Raw genomic sequence first — 19821 nt, forward strand, 5'->3', positions numbered from 1 at the left:
GTATAAGTATTCATTTTATTTATTATAATTTTCTAAGGTCATTTTTAATATTTTTGTAATATTGATTTATTTTAAAAAAATCCAGCAAAAAATATATATACAAACAAAAAAAAATAAAAAAATTGTTAAGTTCGGTTTTTGAAAACTGAACCAAACTAACCGCATTAGTTTGGTTTCGGTTAGTTTGGTTAATTTATAGTTCAGTTCGGTTTCAATTATTTTTAAAAAGGAGTTTGGTTAGTTTGGTTATTTGATATCCAAAATCCAACTAATCGAACTACCCATTTGCACACCCCTAATTAGAAGTCGGCTAGAATACCTTGACCTACGCTTAATGTTATGAATTAATCGGTCAATGGTTTATTGTGTTTCCAGCTTGATCCCTTGTATCTGGTATTAATAATCCAAATGAAATGCATGCTTAATAAGCAAACATATTAGTAGTATAACAACATAAAAAATAGGTTTAAAATTTGACTCTATAGCTAAATTAATTACATATTTACAATAATTATAGAATTGATTGATATACTTTATATTTAAAAATTAACATATTGTTCTGAATATAAATACAGAGTATAAAATTATATAGTAACTAATATATCTAATATGCTATTTATTAACTAGAATTTAGTTTTGAATGGTTATACTTTTTCATTTAATCATTTATATTGTAATTATCTCCGATCTCCTTTTCCTTCTTTTTTCAATGCTCCATGATCTTATTTTTTGCATTAACAATATTTTTAGACCAATTTTCAAGCTATTCATACTTGATACTTCAATTTGTTTTTCTTTTTATTTCTATCTTTCCTATTATTTGCTTTCAATCATTTTCCTTTTTTTTTTTCCTTCTTATACCCTTTCTTTTTCTTGATTTCTTAATTGTTCCTTTTTTTTTTTTTGGTTTCTATTGATGGAATGTTTATACCTTAACAATGATTTATGTTCAATTTTTAATATTAGTTTTGCACTACTTTCATATTAAAAATTTATTTATAAAATGCCTAACCAAGGATGACACCAATTCATATTACCTACAACATCTGAATATATGACTCATTAATTTATACATAATCTCCCTCTTTAAAATGTAAAATTCGAATCTTTCCTTCCTCAATTCCAAAAAAAAAAAATCATCTACAAAATGCTAATGCTATTTCTTGAGGAAGTGGCTATCTGGGGCTTGGCCCAGATGATGAACATTTGACATTCCCCGCCTTTAATGCTTATCTATCTATCTATCTGGGCTTTAATAAAGAAACCTAATGGAGAAATCCAAAATGGAACAGAAATTTCTCTGACCAAACATGCCGTAACAGAACTTGGAATTTGAGAGGATTGTTGTTTATTTGATATGACAAAATTTTAATCCTCACAACCTAAAGGGCCTACTTGCAGTTTCAAAAAACCTGATTCTTGTCCATGTAGTCCAAAAAATTGACCGCTATGTACAACATTCAACAATTAAATGGGAAACATCCGATGAAGTATGTCAGTCAACAGTACAGCTTTACGTTTGCTCTGACCTGTCTTCCAAACCTTAAAATCTGGTGGGAAGTAGTGAGCATCCTTCCAACCTTTTAGTGATTTGAGGGAGAAAGGGCCCTGTTCATATCCCCGAGGGTCTGAATAATGCCACATCAGGCTATTGACACCATCAAGTGCCTGAACCTCATTTGAATCCTCATCATCATCACTCAAATCAATCACTTGAGTATTTGATATGTTTACAAAGCTTTGTTTCTCGATGTAACCATCCTTCACTGGTATATCCACAAGCTGTGCTCTCGCATAATTACTGTCTCTTGGTCGCTTTGGCTGTTCATGAACATCATGCTGATTATCTGCAACAAATGGAAATAAATTACTTCAAAGGATGATTGAAAAACAAGTTAAAGATTGCACTCCAACATGCCGGGGTTTTTCTTTTGTTTTGAAATGCAATTCCATACAACAAGTCAAAAAGAATCCAAATTTAGAGTTGTTTTTGCCTCTTCAGCTCTGCACACACCACTTGTGTGTTTGCAACCATAGAATCATGAGCCCCAACCTAAGTGACAGGGTGGAGACAAGAGTGAGGATGAGGGGGCTGTGGCATGGCCAAAAATTTTTTTTCCTCCATTAATTACTGAGAATTCTAGATGGATTAAAAGGACTAGCTGACTAGGATATCAGCAGCATTGAATCACACTGAAGACATTTTCCTAACCCTTCATTTTAGTAAAGAAAAGAACAAAGCGAAGAAAAAAGGTAAAAAAACCAATTTACAAAATGTTGCTCTTCCATTCCTTTTCCCCCCTACTCTATCTAAGGTCATGGTTAACAAAGATATAAATTTACACAGACCAGTGTTATCTTTTGAAACTGCCATGGAAGATTGGACTGCTATACAAATAAAACAAAACAAAGTAAGCGGCTGGTAAAGTGACATTTTGAAATATGGCTTAGAAATTGATCTCTGCAAAAGTTAATGGAATTACCATGCAAAGTATGAGAAATCCTAAAATCAAAGGAAAATTTGCCTTTAACGTTTGATTTTGCTAATTAATAGAACAAAGATTGCCTAAGAAACCTAATAGGATTAAATTTTTGATAACCACTCCTGTGCCTCTCTTTTGGTGCTCAAAATGTTTACATACTCTTCCTATTATATAATGACAACTTCTACAGAGGAATATTAATAGCATAAGTTCTGCCTGGTATCCCTTGGCAGGTCAAGGACAATAAACAAAATGCACATCACTTTTGTGCTAGAGAAGACCATGTTGTGAACCATATGGGTTTAACTCATGTAATTTTGCCAGGAAATGTTAGGGGATATTTAGTTATGAGGTTCAAGTCATAGTAATCACCTCTTGTAATAAATAAATAAAACGAGCACTGTGTTATGACATGTACAAGACAAAACTAAAGGCGAAATCTCTATTTGAAAAATGAAAAAAGAAAAAAAAAAACTAAACATTTTGATTTCTTACCATATTTCCAAATGGAATTGAAATGTTTGGTTCTACCTATGGACTACTTCCACCGGTGATAGTTAGGCACGGGTGCATATTTAGTATATTGGGGTGACAGTCATGAAGCTAAATCAATTTCCAGCCACTTAGCAAGAATGATTGAAGGTTTATCATTTGCATGAGGATGCCAGCCTATAATTGACGATCTTGTAATACTGTCAAGTTAACTACATGTACTCTTCACCATGAAGTAACTTTTGGCACCCAGAACAAAAATACTCGGGCTTTGCTTGGTTGGAAGGCTAGAAAGAGAGTAAGGATGAAAAAACTTTCAATCCAATAGTTAAGTTACAAAGTAGGAAAGTGGTTATGAAACCTAACTATTACATTAAAGGTTATTCCATCCTTACCCCTTTCTATGCTTGCTACCAAGCAAAGCCTAAAGCAATAATTCAATTTTCCCAGAAAAGCAATCAGTTAAATAGAAACACCACACATCATTTTCAGCGACCAAATCACATAAGGCAAACTGTGATTTCAAGTGACTGCATATAAGACAAACTATGATTTCAAGTGACAGCAGAAGGGGAGAGTATGGTTATATTTGAGTCTACTTCAAAAGTTAGGTGAGCCAAAACATTACTGACACTGCAAAAGGAAACACAAGTCCAACAACGCTATCGACCAACAAGTAAAATGAGGACAACAAATATCTTCTTATTTAAGCATTAAAAAAATGCCAACCACCAAACATTGCCAGCTGAGGTAGCAAGCATCCCCAAGACGTCAATGGTTTCTCAAAATTCCAAGGACAAGAGGAAGTGAAGGTGGTGTTTTGCGATGACATATGGAAATTTGAGATTGTGACACTGGAAGAAATTTACTTTTTTTTTTTTTAATTGAGAATCAATATGATTTCTATTGCATAAAATCTATGATTTTTAGCATGATAATTGATTTCACAATCATGTCATCCTATCCTGCGCACACTCCATAGAAAACCAGAGTACTCGTCTGAAATGCCAGAAAAAGTGAGTGTGTACATATGTACAAACATGCATACACACACGACATACCTTCATATGTATACAATTCTCGCTAAGGCTACAAATATCAGGTCGATAAATTATATACGCCCAACAATCAATACCAAAACACAACTATGGGTTGATCAAGTAAATGTACTCCATAGGTGACAACACAGTGCCATTTTCTACTCAGATTCAATCTTAGCAGATCAAATAGACTTCTTTCTCTCTTTATATACACACACATAACACGAAGTGTCTGACAAAAAAGGCAATAGTCCTATATGAATGGCCTGATTTTTTGACATGTGGATAGTTTCAAAATGTTACATGTTTCATGTCATTAATCACATTTCAAATTTAAAATCCAAAACTCGTATTGAAACTAATAAATTGCAAATATTTCTTTTCCTTTTACGTCATGTTATAGAATAGGAAATGTGTAAATATTCTTTTATTAATAAACGTGATTATAGAAATTAGAAATCACCATAATTATAGGGATTGGGAATCATCATAATTATAAAGATTTTATTTTCTTTATTCTTTTCCTATTTTAGAGATGTTTAGGCTGTATATATAGATGATGTATTATGAATGAAATATGCTGAGTTTTCTGTTCCTAAATAACATGGTATCAGAGCTGTTTTGGCAAATCTGTTTCCTTTGAAACAGAGTTCTTAATTTCTGGTTCTGTTTCACACGTCGACCATCTATCGGAGATTCACTCCGGTCTTCTCTTCTGGTCTTCACACCGGAAAGTTTCAACAAGATAGTTTGGTATTCTTGTTGGGTTTTGTTACTGGGTTTTCAAGATGACAGAGTCTGTGCACGAGAAAAAATCAATGGCAGTGGCTAATGTGATTCCTGTGATGACAAAGATCATAGAGCATAAACTTAATGGTTCCAATTATTTGGATTAGAGCAAGACAGTTCAGGTCTATTTAAGAAACATTGATAAGGATAATCATATTACTAATGATCCTCCGACTGATAATACAAGGTAAACCTGGATGAAGGAAGACGCACGGCTGTTCCTGCAGATTCGAAATTCCATTAATAGTGATATTATTAACCTGATTAATCATTGTGAGTTTGTTAAAGAGTTGATCGATTATTTAGATTTTTTATATTCTGATAAAGGGAATATCTCTCATATTTATAAGGTATGTAAAGCTTTTTATCCTGCAGAGAAATAAGATAGATCTCTCACAGCTTATTTTATGGATTTTAAAAGAATTTATGAGCTTAATGTTTTGTTGCCTTTTAGTCCTGATCTGAAGGTTCAGCAGGCTCAACGGGGAGCAAATGGCGGTTATGAGTTTTCTTGCAGGTCTCTCTCCAGAGCTTGAGACTGTCAAATCTCAGATTCTTTCTGGTTCCAAAATCTCCTCTCTGCATGACACATTTACGAGAGTACTTCGTACAGAAAGTTCTAGCTTCACATTGGCTCAAAACTAATAACAATGCTCTTGTAAGTTGTCAGAATAATAGAAATGGTAACAGAGGAGGAGGAACGGGCAATCGTAACAGAGATGTTGATAGTCGTAGTCAAGAGTCAGGAGGAATTGTGTGCTATTATTGTCATGAGCCAGGCCATACAAAGCGTTTTTGTAGAAAACTCCTAAATAAGTCTCAGTGAGGTCAATAAGCAAATGTTGTAGCTTCTGGTACTTCATCTTCTTATAAGACTATTCTAGTTTCTGTAGATGAATTTGCTCAATTCTCTGAGTACCAGGAATCATTAAAATCCACTACTTCTCTTATCACAGCTATCGCAAAGTTAGGTAACTCCACTACATGTCTTATTTCCTCATCATCCAAATGGGTCATTGATTCTGGTGCCTTAGATCATATGATAGGTAATTCGAATCTATTTTCCATTTTCCAATCACTTACAACCTTCTCTAATGCTACTTTAGCCGATGGATCAACCTCTTGTGTTCTTGATTCTGAAACTATTAATCCAACTCCATCAATTTCATTGTCCAATGTCTTTAAATCTACCTAAGTTTTCTTTTAATCTAATCTCTGTTAGTAAACTCACTCATGCCTTGAATTGTTGTATCTCATTCTTTCCCCATTTTTGTCTATTTCAGGATCTTACGACGAAGCGGATTATTGGTAAAGGTCGTGAGTCTAGACGTCTCTACTATCTTGACACACAGGTGCCTGGATCCATTGCTTGTTCAAGTGTATTGACCCCCTTTGAGGTGCATTGTCAGTTGGGACATCCTTCTCTGTCTTCCTTAAAAAAATTATATCCTCAATTTCAAAATGTATCTTCGTTGAATTGTGAGTCATGTCAGTTTGCCAAACATCATCGTCTCCTTTTAATGTCTAGAGTCAACAAACGGGCTATGTCCACTTTTGAGTTAGTCCATCCTGATGTTTGGGGTCCTTGTCCTATTGTGTCTATATCCGGTTTTAAATACTTTGTTACTTTTGTTGATGACTATTCTCGTGTCACTTGGCTATACTTAATGAATAACCGTTCTGAGTTATTCTCTATTTTTTGTGCCTTTTGTTATGAAATAAAAACAGAATTTAATGTTTCTGTGCGCATATTGCGAAGATATATTGCCAAAGAATATTTTTTCGATAAATTTCAGTCCTATATGATTCAGAATGGCATTCTCCATCAATCTTCTTGTATTGATACACCCTTTCAAAATGGAGTTGCCAAGAGAAAAAATAGACATCTCCTTGAGGTAGCCCGAGCACTTCTTTTTCATACGAAAGTTCCTAAACAGTTTTGGGTTGATGCTGTCTCCATAGCTTGTTTTCTGATTAATCGGATGCCTTCCTCTGTCTTTCATAGTGATATTCCCTATACTATCATTTTTCCTTCCAAGTCTTTGTTTCCTATTGAACCTAAGATATTTGGTAGTACATGTTTTGTTCGTGATGTTCGTTCCCAGGTCTTCAGAAAGGTTACAGATGTTATTCTCCTACTCTTAACCGATATCTTGTCTCTGCAGATGTCATTTTCCTTGAAAATACTCCTTTCTTTTCCTCATCTTCTAGTTGTGATAGTTAGAGGGAGGAAGATGATCTACTAGTTTATACTGTAACCCATTCTGTCAGTAACACAAATATTCTTGCACCTGATCCTGCACCTGCTTGGCCACCTATTGTCCATGTCTATTCCAGACGACCAGAGGCTCAAACCACATGCCCTTTACTAGTCCCTTCGCTGTCAGATCCTGTCTCCACTAATCATCATCCTAGTCTTCATCTCCCTATTGCTCTTCACAAAGGTAAACGTCAATGTGCTTATCCTATTTCATCCTTTGTTTCTTATGATCACTTGTCTTCTTCTTCTAGTTCGTTTGTTGCATCCTTGGATTCTATTTCAATTCCTAAAACTGTTCATGAAGCCTTGTCCCATCCTGGCTAGCGTGCTGCTATGGCAAAGGAGATGGTGGCTTTAGATGGTAATGGTACTTGAGATTTGGTAGATTTGCCTGCTAGGAAGAAAGCTATTGGGTGCAAATGGGTGTAAAGGTAAATCCTGATAGATGAGTGGCTCGCCTTAAAGCCCATCTTGTTGCTAAAGGGTATGCCCAAACTTATGGTGTTGATTATTCTGATACTTATTCTCCAGTAGCTAAACTTACCTCTGTTCGTTTATTCATCTCTATGGCAGCTACCTATGATTGGCCTTTACATCAATTAGATATCAAGAATGCTTTATTACATGGTGACCTCCAAGAGGAAGTGTATATGGAGAAACCACCTGAGTTTGTTGCTCAGGGGGAGTATGGGAAAGTCTATCATCTTCGAAAATCCTTGTATGGCCTGAAACAAAACCCTCATGCTTGGTTTGGCAAATTCAGTGAGACAATTCAAGAGTTTGGGATGAAGAAGAGTAAGTGTGATCACTCAGTGTTTTATAAACAGTCCAAGGCAGGCATAATCTTACTAGTAGTGTATGTTGATGATATTGTCATTACTGGGAGTGACACTGCAAGTATCTCATTTCTCAAATCCTTTCTTCATACCCAGTTTCAAACAAAAGATTTTGGGTTGTTGAAGTATTTTTTGGGTGTTGAGGTGACAAGGAGTAAGAAAGGTATATTCTTGTCTCAAAGAAAATAAGTTCTTGACTTGTTGACTGAGACAGGAAAATTGGGTGCTAAGCCATGTAATGCACCAATGACTCCTAATTTGCAACTTACAAAAAAAGATGGTGAATTGTTTGAAGACCCTGAAAAGTATAGAAGGCTGGTTGGAAAATTGGATTATCTTACAGTTACTCGTCCTGATATTGCATACTCTGTTAGTGTTGTTAGTCAGTTTATGTCTGCTCCAACAATTAACTATTGGGCAGCTTTGGAACAAATCCTATGTTATTTGAAGGGGGCTCCAGGATGTGGTCTATTTTATGGAAATCATGGACACACTAATATTGAATGTTTTTCAGATGCAAATTGGGCAGGTTCCAAGAGTGATAGGAGATCCACTACGGGATACTGTGTTTTTATTGGAGGAAATCTGGTCTCATGGAAAAGTAAGAAGCAAAATGTAGTACCTCGGTCTAGTGCAGAATCAGAATACAGAGCTATGGCACAAACTGTGTGAGGTAGTATGGATGTATCAACTATTAAGTGAGGTTGGTCCTAAGTCTTTTTTGCCGACAAAGCTATGGTGTGATAATCAAGCTGCTCTCCATATTGCCTCCAATCCCGTGTTTCATGAACGAACTAAGCATATTGAAATTGATTATCATTTTATTCGTGAAAAGATTCAGCAGAAGTTCATCGCTACAGGTTATGTTAAAACTAAAGACCAACTAGGAGATATCTTCACAAAAGCGTTGAATGGACCTCGAGTTGATTATATTCGTAGCAAGCTAGGCATGATTAACATCTATGCTCCAGCTTGAGGGGGAGTGTTATAGAATAGGAAGTGTGTAAATATTCTTTTATTAATAAACGTGATTATAAGAATTAGAAATCACCATAATTATAGGAATTGGGAATCATCATAATTACAGAGATTTTATTTTCCTTATTCTTTTCTTATTTTAGAGATGTTTAGGCTGTACATATAGATAATGTATTATGAATGAAATATGCTGAGTTTTCCCTTCCTAAATAACACGTCAAAATAGTAAAACACACTAAATATCTATATTTAAGTGTTTAACTAATCTGTCTCTTAATCAAAATTATGTATAGATGGCTCAAAGGTTGATTTCCAGTATAATTTGTAGATTCCACATGCTTAATTTTTGCATGCATTTCATCTAACAATTGATAAAAAGTTTTACACCATGAGTCATTTACTTGTTGAACAATTATCCTATAATTTGACTTATAAAGCTTATTCTTTTTGGAATATAAAAGCTTAATTTAAGTAGGTCTGAATGTGTAAAACATTTATATATACAAGTTATGATCGCACAGACTTGGTTCTGTTGGAGTTACGAGGAATTCTACATGGCTAAACTACAGTCACAAAATCCTAACTCAGAATGAATAGATAAGAATTGCTTTAAATACTGCAATTGGGAGAATTTGACTACAAAAGTTTAAAGGACTTTATTTTGCATTTCATTCAAGTAATTCAACAATCTTTGCAGATCTCCCACAAAAAATTCTATTTTCTTCTAGTGCGTGCATAATTTCTTGCATCTCATTAAATAACTCCAACATTTTGACTCCAATGAGATTATCCGATAGATAACTCATCATAAGATGGTTTTAATACCTGCCTTTCTCATTTTATCAATCATATCCTCCTGAATTTCACCAATTTTTCTGTTTTGTGGTAAAAGATGGCATTTTCTTGGAGTGTGATAATTGTGTTCCTCAACAAACCCAAACAACCCATGATCAATTATTACTTTTGTTTACTAAAAGTCTAGCATTACAAGCACAACGTGTCTCACCCCAATGCCTCTTCTTGTTAACTTCATTCTTCTTAAATCTTTACTCTTTGAAACCTTCTTTAGAGCAATACAACCACTTCCTAGTGCCATGGATCCCATATCAGTAAGAAACGAGATGGCTCTTGGTATATAAATATGGGCTTTCCTCTACCTATCATGCACGTCTTTAGGGTTGGAAAAAGGGCCTATGACAAGACCGGTGTAAAGGTCCCTCTCCTCTATAGGGCAAAAAACCAGTGCAACAAAAACGTTGCACCATTAGATGGGGTAGAATGTCACAGATCTCACATCAATAAGAGATAAGGTAAGTCTTGAGTATATAAATATGGGCTTTCTTACGCCTATCAGGCATGTCTTTTGGATTGGAATCTTGAGCCCGTAACAATAGCGCTACCATCTTTTTGTGATTTTCTTATTGCTCTTTTTCTCACACTTACCCTTTTAAGTATGCATACTTGTTTTAAAGTCACAAGCAATTTTATTTTAACATTTGTTAAACTTTTATTACGAAAAAGTTAGATTTGCCAAATTGAAATACTTAAAGCAATTTTTACCTATTTATTATGAGTTAAGATTTTGTCGCTATGGAACAAATGATTTATCTTTTCTTTTTAGAAAGAACAAAAACACATCTATAAATTGGTTACGATCAATTCCCTTCTATACCTAATTATAGGGGATTTTTTACTATTCTCATTAAACTAATTAATTATAAGTCAAATTTATTGTATAATATATGTGCAAGACACTTCATTGCTATCTTTTCTAAAAAAAAAGGTTAATAGCTTTTTTTTTTGTTAGATGATGGACGCCCAAAAAAAAAAGAAAAACCTTAAATGTAATGTTATTGCATAAATAGCTCTCTCACAAAAGAATCTTTTGTCAACATTTTAAAGGTGCACATTTATATCTAATTTCAACTTTCCTTTATTTTTGGATTAATATTTTATACAACAATGATGAAGTTTTTAAACTCCACAAGCGGGGTTCGAAAGCTGTAACATGTCCATCTAGTTATTATTTAATTAATTAATTTCTTTATATATAGCATAATGAGACATGTAGTAACCCTTCTACTTGTCGAAATGCATACGAATCCTTTATATTTTAAATCTAAGAACATAATTGTTTTAAATGTATACTATATAATTGATATAATTAGCGGAATCAATTCTAAATTCACATTTATACCAAACATATAAGTAGATAGTATTTTACGCTAGACAAATTAAATATGTAACTAACCTTTAGCCTAACAGTTGTTACCCCTACTTAACAAATATAATGTCTAAGCTTTCTTAGGTCTATTTCTTTCCACCTTTTCTAGATAATGCATGTAACCATTAAAGATGTTGGAAATTGTCTCCTTGGTCTCTGTGTATCATTTTATTTCTTCTTATTTTTTCATAAATAATATTTCACTTCAATTTGATTAACATTATTCAAAACAATTTTATCTTGTTTTTGCATAAAATTATGAATAGAAAAAGAATTGAACATAGAATCATGTTTTGGTACATCAAATGTAAGAATTATTTCGTGCACAATGCATTATAAACCCTTTTTTTCCTAAATCTTATATTATACCACTAAGGCTGCTATATTTCTACTTGCAAAATGTATATCTATAAAGGAACTAGAATTATTTCTTTTTTTTTTTAGAAAAATAATTTGGTAGTTGTTTTTTTTTTTTTTTTTGTTGCTAAACTTGAATGTTACATTATAGCTTGATGTATCATTTCTTTTAATACAAAGAATCTAAAGTTGAAATATAAAGTCAGTATTGATTAAGTATTATGAATTTTTTGAGCCAATGACAAAAAGAATTGTTTTATATATTGGTAACGGATTAACTTTTATATCAATAAGAATGAATGAAAGTTTGCAAACTTTTTTTGGTTCTTCAAATAAAAAAATGGACATAGGTTTCAATGACAATTTCTATGATTAAGACATTTGATAAACAGAACATAACTTGATGGGAAAATGAGTGATATACAAACAAGGATAAAAGAAAAATAAAAAATATATATCTATTATATTTTAACAAATATATTAACTTTAATTATCAATCCTGTACATTGCATGGGGTGAAATCAAATATAACCTAAAGAGTAAATCAAAGGCATCAAGCATATCAGATTTAAAGAATTTCCAGGGCAATTTTATGGAAAGAAATGAACAAAAGTTGACGTACCTATGGTTGAAGGCATCAAGGTTGACAATTTTCCATCCAAAGCTCTATCACTAGGAATATCTGAAGTTCCCTTGAGAGTTGATACCAGTGAGCTATCACTTTCCTGTTTATCATCCGGAATATCTTGTGGTGCAGTTTCGAGTTCTATTTCTTCTGCAATAACATTTGGTAACGGATTAACTTTTATATCAATAAGAATGAATGAAAGTTTGCAAACTTTTTCTGGTTATTCAAATAAAAAAATGGACAGAGGTTTCAATGACAATTTCTATGATTAAGGCATTTCTTAAACAGAACATGACTTGGTCGGAAAATGAGTGATATATAAACAAGGATAAAAGAAAAATAAAAATATATATATCTATTTTATTTTAACAAATTTATTAACTTTAATTATCTATCCTGTACATTGCATGGGGTCAAATCAAATATAACCTAAAGAGTAAAACAAAAGGCATCAAGTATATCAGATTAAAAGAATTTCAAGGCAATTTTATGGAAAGAAATGAACAAAAGTTGATGTACCTATGGTCGAAGGCATCAAGCTTGACAATTTTCCATCTAAAGCTGTATCACGAGGAATATCTGAAGTTCCCTTGAGAGTTGATACCAGTGAGCTATCATTTTCCTGTTTATCATCCGGAAAATCTTGTGGTGCAGTTTCAAGTACTATTTCTTCTGCAATAACATTTGGTAACGGATTAACTTTTATATCAATAAGAATGAATGAAAGTTTGCAAACTTTTTTTGGTTATTCAAATAAAAAAATGGACATAGATTTCAATGATAATTTCTATGATTAAGACATTTCCATAAACACAATGTAACTTGATGGGAAAATGAGTAATATATAAACAAGGATAAAAGAAAAATAAAAAATATATATCTATTTTATTTTAACAAATTTATTAACTTTAATTATCTATCCTGTACATTGCATGGGGTCAAATCAAATGTAACCTAAAGAGTAAAACAAAGCCATCAAGCATATCAGATTAAAAGAATTTCAAGGGCAATTTTAAGGAAAGAAATGAACAAAAGTTGATGTACCTATAGTCGAAGGCATCAAGGTTGACAATTTTCCACCTAAAGCTGTATCACTAGGAATATCTGAAGTTCCCTTGAGAGTTGACACCAGTGAGTTATCATTTTCCTGTTCATCACCTGGAAAATCTTGTGGTGCAGTTTCAATATCTATTTCTTCTGCAATAACATTTGGAACCTCAAGCAATAGTTGTGACTGTTCCTCTGGAGTCATAAGCAGCTCTCTTCTCTCCATGTACTCAAACAATGTAAAAGCTGAAGCAAGTTAAGTAGTCAATTATGCTTAATGGAAATGCTTCATGACAGATGCCCACAAAGTTTGACAGGCTCCAGCCCACAGTTTCTTGAGAAAGTAAATGTAAATTGTCAATTTTGGAATGGTAAATTATTAGACAGCTCTGACACAAAAGTGCATGAACTCACAAAAATAAAACGTGTCTATGCCTCTTAATACCTTGAGAAATGGAGAAGATAGATGCATACAATAGGCATACAAAAGCACAAGTTTACAGTAGAAGACTAGGCTCACAGAAAATCAAGAAGACCACTCTGAACTGTTTTACACTTTTACTAAAAAAACCCATAGAGGCATAAAGGCAAACTCCACGTGGACTCCCTCACATTAAAATACAAGATCATTGGTTTACAGAGGAAAAAAGTTTTTTTTTTTTGAAAAGTAATTTACAGAAGAAAAAGTTGGGGAGATATGTGAGCTCTATATTTTTGTAATGTCCCCTAAAAACTCCCATCATAAACATAGTAGAGCTACCTGTAATATTAAGAAGTAAAGAACTAAAAAACCTCAGCACTTGGCTATTTTAAACAAAGTTAACAGAATTTTTGATTTTATCAATTATTTGTTAGGTGTGTCTGCCAATTCAAGAATACATGTTTAAAAAACTTGGTTCAGGAGTTACAAAATTATTAACACATCCATGGTGGATTTTCTTTTCCAGTCACAATACCTAAAATGCAACTGGTGAGCTCCATAATTAGTCAAAACACTTATGTCTAGGCATGTAATTAACAGATACTCAAAAAGGATATTCTCTGCGCCATCCCTTTTCATTGGCACGATCAATGAGCTTTTGTAACAAGGTAATCTCTGCTGAAAGCCACTGGGAAAAAAAAGAGTACAGAATCCCAGGAAAGAATTTAAAAATATCAATTACTATACCAACAAAGTCATCACAAACATTCCCAAGAAGGAGACTGTACTGTCAGCATATATAATTTAGGCCAACAATTCACAAGTACGTAGAAATTTATGGTGAAGAGTATCACTACAACAACTATGCAGGCAGCAGATTTACAAGAACAAAAAAAAAATTAGATATTTTTCATTCCAACAATAATGCATTAAAAAATCTTCTTCAAATGACTGTTTAATTATGTCTAGATTCATCCTTTGGATTAGTATAAATACCTATGTAATTCAGCAAATTATGTAAGACAAGTCATTTGAATGAAAGTCATCTGAATTCAAGTTCTCTCATATTTTTGATGACTTCGTCTTCCCTATTCTTCTCTATATCAATTGTGTGAGTGCGCACAATATTCCAACAATAATGCATTCAAAAATCTTGTTTTGAGGAAATTTTCATCATATAATTATGTTAATCTATATTCTTTCCTTTTTAATTATTTGTTCTTTCCTTTTTAACCATTTTTAATGTAAAATCCTAATAAAATCAAGGGTATCTCTTTTACAAAAAATTCAATAAAAGATCTAGTCAACATTTAATACGTAAAATTTTTGTAGGATAAATCCAATACATAAAATTGTCAAAACTAAGAATTCAACACTTAATCTTTTAGTGTATCAAAAAGCACCTGAAATAGGCAACCAACAGTAAAAGATACTTGGCCATCAATTGACAATAAAAAACAGCAATAACAAGAGAATAAAAGTTGCAACCATTCTCTAACAGCTAAGTATAGTTTGTCATGAAAATACATACGTGCTTGGTTATATCTTCATGCAAAATTCGAGCCTTTGCTTCAAGTTCCACCTATCAATGGTTTAAAATAATTTTGATATTTGGAAAAGTTAAAAGGTTGGAAAGAAAAAAGAAAAAAGAAATAGGCGTCAAAAACTAGAAACACAACAGAGTAAGATCAATGGGTAAAACAAGGGACTGGAGGGTATAGAAAAATACATAGAAAACCAATATCAATAAGTAGTAACCAAACATAAACAAATAAAAATCTGCATCAGTAGCTTTGCAGGTTTGCCTGGTGTGTAAAAAACCAAGCATGATAGAGCATCAGTTAATATGAACTTAGAATTGAATAAAGTATCCTATAGATATGTCCAGCTTAATGGTCAGTGAAATGTTGTGAAACCATGAGAATTCAACTTTGTGGGACATCACCAGATCCCCATTGATGCTTGCTATTAAACTGTAGAAGATTAGGCACACCATAATTCTCTTTTGGGTTGACTGACCCAAGTAGGAACCAGGCTAGGATATGAGCCCATCTGATGATTAGAACTGGCACAAGTCCATATCCTCTAGCTTAATAAGTGACAAGTGAGTCATCTGACTGAGACTTTTAGTCCTAGGAATATGGTCTGATGACCAACTGAGGCCAGAAATGACACCAGTCAACGGTTTAAGCAGTCAGCACAACCGGGCAGGGTCTGGTTTTAAAACATTCACCAACAGTAAACATAGCAGGGATGCAACAAATTTATTGATGGAGCACATTGCAGAATTGATTTTGACTAAATTTTCAGATCTGTAACCAGTTTATTTTACCACCAAAAAACCCTATGTTACTATTCTTTCTAATCCCAGATACACTCAAATCAATCAACAATCACAATTCAACCTAAAACCCTCAATTATTATTCCAGGTACTGCTCAAACTAACAGGACAGTATCAATATAACTATATCCCTTATCTGTTCCTCCAACCTTAACTCGACACCAGACTCCTAGCTATACACCAACAATACAATTAGTTCAACAAATAAAAGGGCTTTCTGCATGCAAAATCTTTTATTTCATCTTTTATTTATGAGTAATTAATTGCTTGAAACCTTTGATAACATCAATTTCCAATGTTAATTCTAATTTTGGGATCCCAAAAGGAAGAGGAAGACTCTCCTGCTCTGCAGGACACCAGCTTCCACAAACACTTAGAGTTCAATAGCTGCATCATGGCCTACAGATCAGCTACTGAGCTCAGCTTACTCTACCATTTACATAAAAACCCATGTAACCAAACTAAACCTGATAATTACCACAAAGATCTTCCATATTGCTAACAAAAAATTTATTAAATGTTCTCAGTTTTATGCAAGCCAAGCTTATTACACAACATTCCACAGCAAGCGAGACATACCGTGATTTGTCAGGCACTATAAAGAAAATCAATCACAAAATCTTAAACCCTTTACCTTTTTAATATTTTTTCATAAACACAATAACAGTAAATGATTTGCATGTACCTCAAGAAGCCTTAACTTGGCACAAACTTCTAGTATCTATTCAAGCAATGCTGTATCTCTAACAATCCCAGAACAACACTCTGAAACTAGCGCCATACCTTATAAAAGAAATTTAAGTTTTTAAGTTCTTAACACCTCATCCTATGTAATTTCCAGTTAACCTACACCCATTTATCAAATGAAAATTAAGAAATGGACTATATTGACAGTTTGAACTGCCTAACATTGCCCTAAAAGACATAGATTCTTACATTAGACAAAGAACAATATCATTCCTACTAGAATGTAACATTCTGGATTATGCAAATAGTACAAGAGCTTACAATGGTTAATCTCTTCAGCAATCCATTTTTTACTCTCTGATGCAAATCCTCACATTCTTCCTGCAAAAAGCCCACAACAAAGTTAAGACACCCACATGCACCCTGATATCTGTTCCAGTGTAAACAGCAGCCTCCTAACAAACAAATTAAGATATTTTGCCACACCATATGCAGCTGCAATACCAATCCTAACCTACCATTACTTCAACTATGCCTTCTTTGGAAAGGCACATATGCTCTAGATATGAAACAGGTGATTGTTAACAGACCTCAGATAAAAATGGAAAGTCAAATGATGAGCTGGGTAAGATCTAATTGTCAGTAAGAGAATTCTTTTTAGAAAAAAATTTAGAAGGTTTGGAATAACAAGTTGCTGATGTTAGTAGCATTAACAATCACTAAAGGAGCTGCCATATATCTGTCTCCAATTTAGTATCCCACAGGCGAAGTGAAATATAAATAAATTAACCATTTCTGTTACTGCTTTGCACTTCATCTCAACAAGATAGTGCTTTCTTCATCAAGCAACTATAAAAATATTTCAAATCTTGCTTCGGTTTTAAAGTAAAAAAAGGATTAGCAACAATTCATCAAAATTTGTCAAATGTCCAGATGAATTGCACCTAAATTCAGAAAGATAGTAGGCTGAAAGAAAATTTCAGCTTGGCACTGAAATATGTCAAAACTGAGTTCTATTGGAATGAACTAGCAGTACTGTGCTGGTTACCTGAGCGAAATTATCATCTGAAAGCATGGAAAGGTTAACATCTTTCACAAAATTTGAAACCTGGAGAAGAATGTCTGTGTTTATATCATTGTTCCCAGAGGCCTTCTTCAGCCCTTGACAACAAAGAATGCTAACACCGTAAATTAACTATTTAAAACAGATAAGAACATATTGCATAATTAACATGAGATAATGTCGCATCATACAAATAAACCAAAGCATAAATTCTACATATATCAATAGCAAAGAAATTAACATTTCAAAAGGCTGGTTTAATAGTGGCATTAATTGTTTGCCTTAAAGAAGGGTGGTAAGCAGTTCTATCACAAAAGGTATAAGTCATCAAAATTAACAGTTTGTAGTTATTGGTATAAAACATACCAAATAATAATTTTCAGCTTAGATTTCTCATATTATCTTCCACAACACAATGATCACATTTCTCTACATGTAACAAAATAACTAATATCCTTCCCCAACCCCCAGTCACCAATTGATCATTAAAAAGAAAAAGACTTTGTTTACAAACATACTGAAAAACTATTTGATTTGCATAGAAATCCTTCACTTAGTTATAAACAGAATGAGCTCCATGTCTAGTTGTTCCCACCCCTAGTAGATTAACAGAAAAGCATCCAAGAATCTTGCTAAAGACAATAAGCCACTAGTCTACTAGGATTTATTACCATACCTAGTTTTTTATTTCTCAACTTTCTCTGCTTCAAGTTTAAGTCAGGAAGCATGATATATTTCTTAAAATTTACATATTATTATCTTGTGTATTGAAAATTAAATGGAAATTATGTGTAATCAAGGCCTGGGTTTGTAAGATTGCTATCCTCAAGTGAAAAAATTAATTCTAAATAATGCATGAAGCTATTTATTTACAGAAACATCTAGCTCATTAAACTAGAAATCCCCTTAATCTACTTCCAGTGTTTTTTTTCTTTTCCAGTTTCCGGGCAATATGTTGTCACTCCACTGCTGTTTCTGTTTCTTAGACTGCATCAGACACACACAACAGGACAAGAATAAACCAGTCTTACTGAAAGAAAAAGTGTAATTGCAAGTAAATAATTACTAGCTCCATAACTTGACAGCAAATCACCTTTAACTAGCACAAGCTGATGAGAGTTTTGCTGAAGGTAGTAATTGGGGTCTGATTTGATCCTCACAAAGCTACCTACCACTTTAGCTTCAAATCTTTCAGGATCTTTCAAAAGGTCCTGAACTAAACTCTTTTTCAAATAAACCAGCTTTATATTATCCTGAACTATCGCAGCAAAGCAGCTTTTCGGGGTTTCAATAACCTTTTTCTTCTGGTAAGCTTTTCTCTCAGAAATCACGCTTTTCTGTTCTTCACCAACATCGTCCTCGTCTGACATAGATGAAAAGCCGTCACTCCATGCGTCTTGGTTTTCAGCATAGTGTGTCTCAAGCAAGTCATAGACTTTCATTCGACCAATTGCTTTCCTTCCAAAGATAGAATAAAGCCTCTCGTCACAAAGGATTCTCTTCTTCTTTGCCGGGTGAACAAGGTTATTATCATTAACATATTTGCGTATGATGTCAGTAACATCATGTTGAGAGATTTGTTTGGTGGTGTCTTTACCAATTGATTCAAGAAATTCAATCAGTGGTTTTGATCCCCAACCAACAAACTCCAGTTTCCTCGATCTTACCTTTCTTTTCAAACTGGCAGGAGTAGCTGGCTTCCCGCTGTGTTCTTCCAACCAAAAAACCGGTGCTTCCTTTTCGTCCATATCGCACACTCAAATTCTGAACACCAACTTCCTCAATTTCAAATTCTTCAGTCGAACCTGCACAATATGACGCTTTAGAATGCAGAGCGTGCGTTTCCCATGGGCTATGCTTGACTGTCTTGAAAATCTACCATTGCCCTAGAATTGGAGGTGAAGATGACCACATTTGCTGGTTGGCATAAATGATCAAAAAAAGTACTTTGCGCTCGGTATCAAGATTTTTTGCCTAATTCAGCTCCGGCCTAGTAAATTCCAAAATGGATTTCTTGTTCCAAAATAATCCATTTTTTGAAGTTCAACACTCCATTTCTTCTTTCCATGAATAAAGTCGTATATCATAATACCCATTTTACCCTTCAAAAATAAATAATAATAATAAATTAAAGAAAATCTAACCAATTTAATAAAGAGAGATCAATAACTCTT

The 19821-nt window shown here is 33.5% G+C and overlaps 1 protein-coding gene across 1 annotated transcript; it reads right to left on the reverse strand.

Annotated features, from left to right (window-relative positions):
* Positions 1-1141: 1141 nt before the first annotated feature.
* Positions 1142-19695, reverse strand: LOC18611989 (uncharacterized protein At5g08430). The gene is made up of 9 exons (XM_088803030.1): positions 18741-19695; positions 17633-17745; positions 16906-16965; positions 15087-15137; positions 14171-14243; positions 13132-13371; positions 12607-12759; positions 12082-12234; positions 1142-1847 (listed from the first exon to the last, which is right to left on the reverse strand). The coding sequence occupies exons 1-9, from the start codon at positions 19393-19395 to the stop codon at positions 1468-1470; spliced, it is 1878 nt and encodes a 625-aa protein (XP_088659156.1). The 5' UTR covers positions 19396-19695; the 3' UTR covers positions 1142-1467.
* Between the last annotated feature and the right edge of the window lie 126 nt (positions 19696-19821).

Source organism: Theobroma cacao, chromosome 1, assembly GCF_053813885.1.
Source record: "Theobroma cacao isolate CCN51 chromosome 1, ASM5381388v1, whole genome shotgun sequence".
Lineage (NCBI taxonomy): Eukaryota > Viridiplantae > Streptophyta > Magnoliopsida > Malvales > Malvaceae > Theobroma > Theobroma cacao.

Coding starts and splice junctions, on each gene's coding strand:
- LOC18611989 (XM_088803030.1), bottom strand. CDS start 19,395: ATGGACGAAAAGGAAGCACCGGTTTTTTGGTTGGAAGAACACAGCGGG. Junction 17,746..18,740: donor TCAGCTTGTGCTAGTTAAAG/GTGATTTGCTGT, acceptor TTTGTTGTCAAG/GGCTGAAGAAGGCCTCTGGG. Junction 1,848..12,081: donor CTTGATGCCTTCAACCATAG/GTACGTCAACTT, acceptor CATTTGTTGCAG/ATAATCAGCATGATGTTCAT.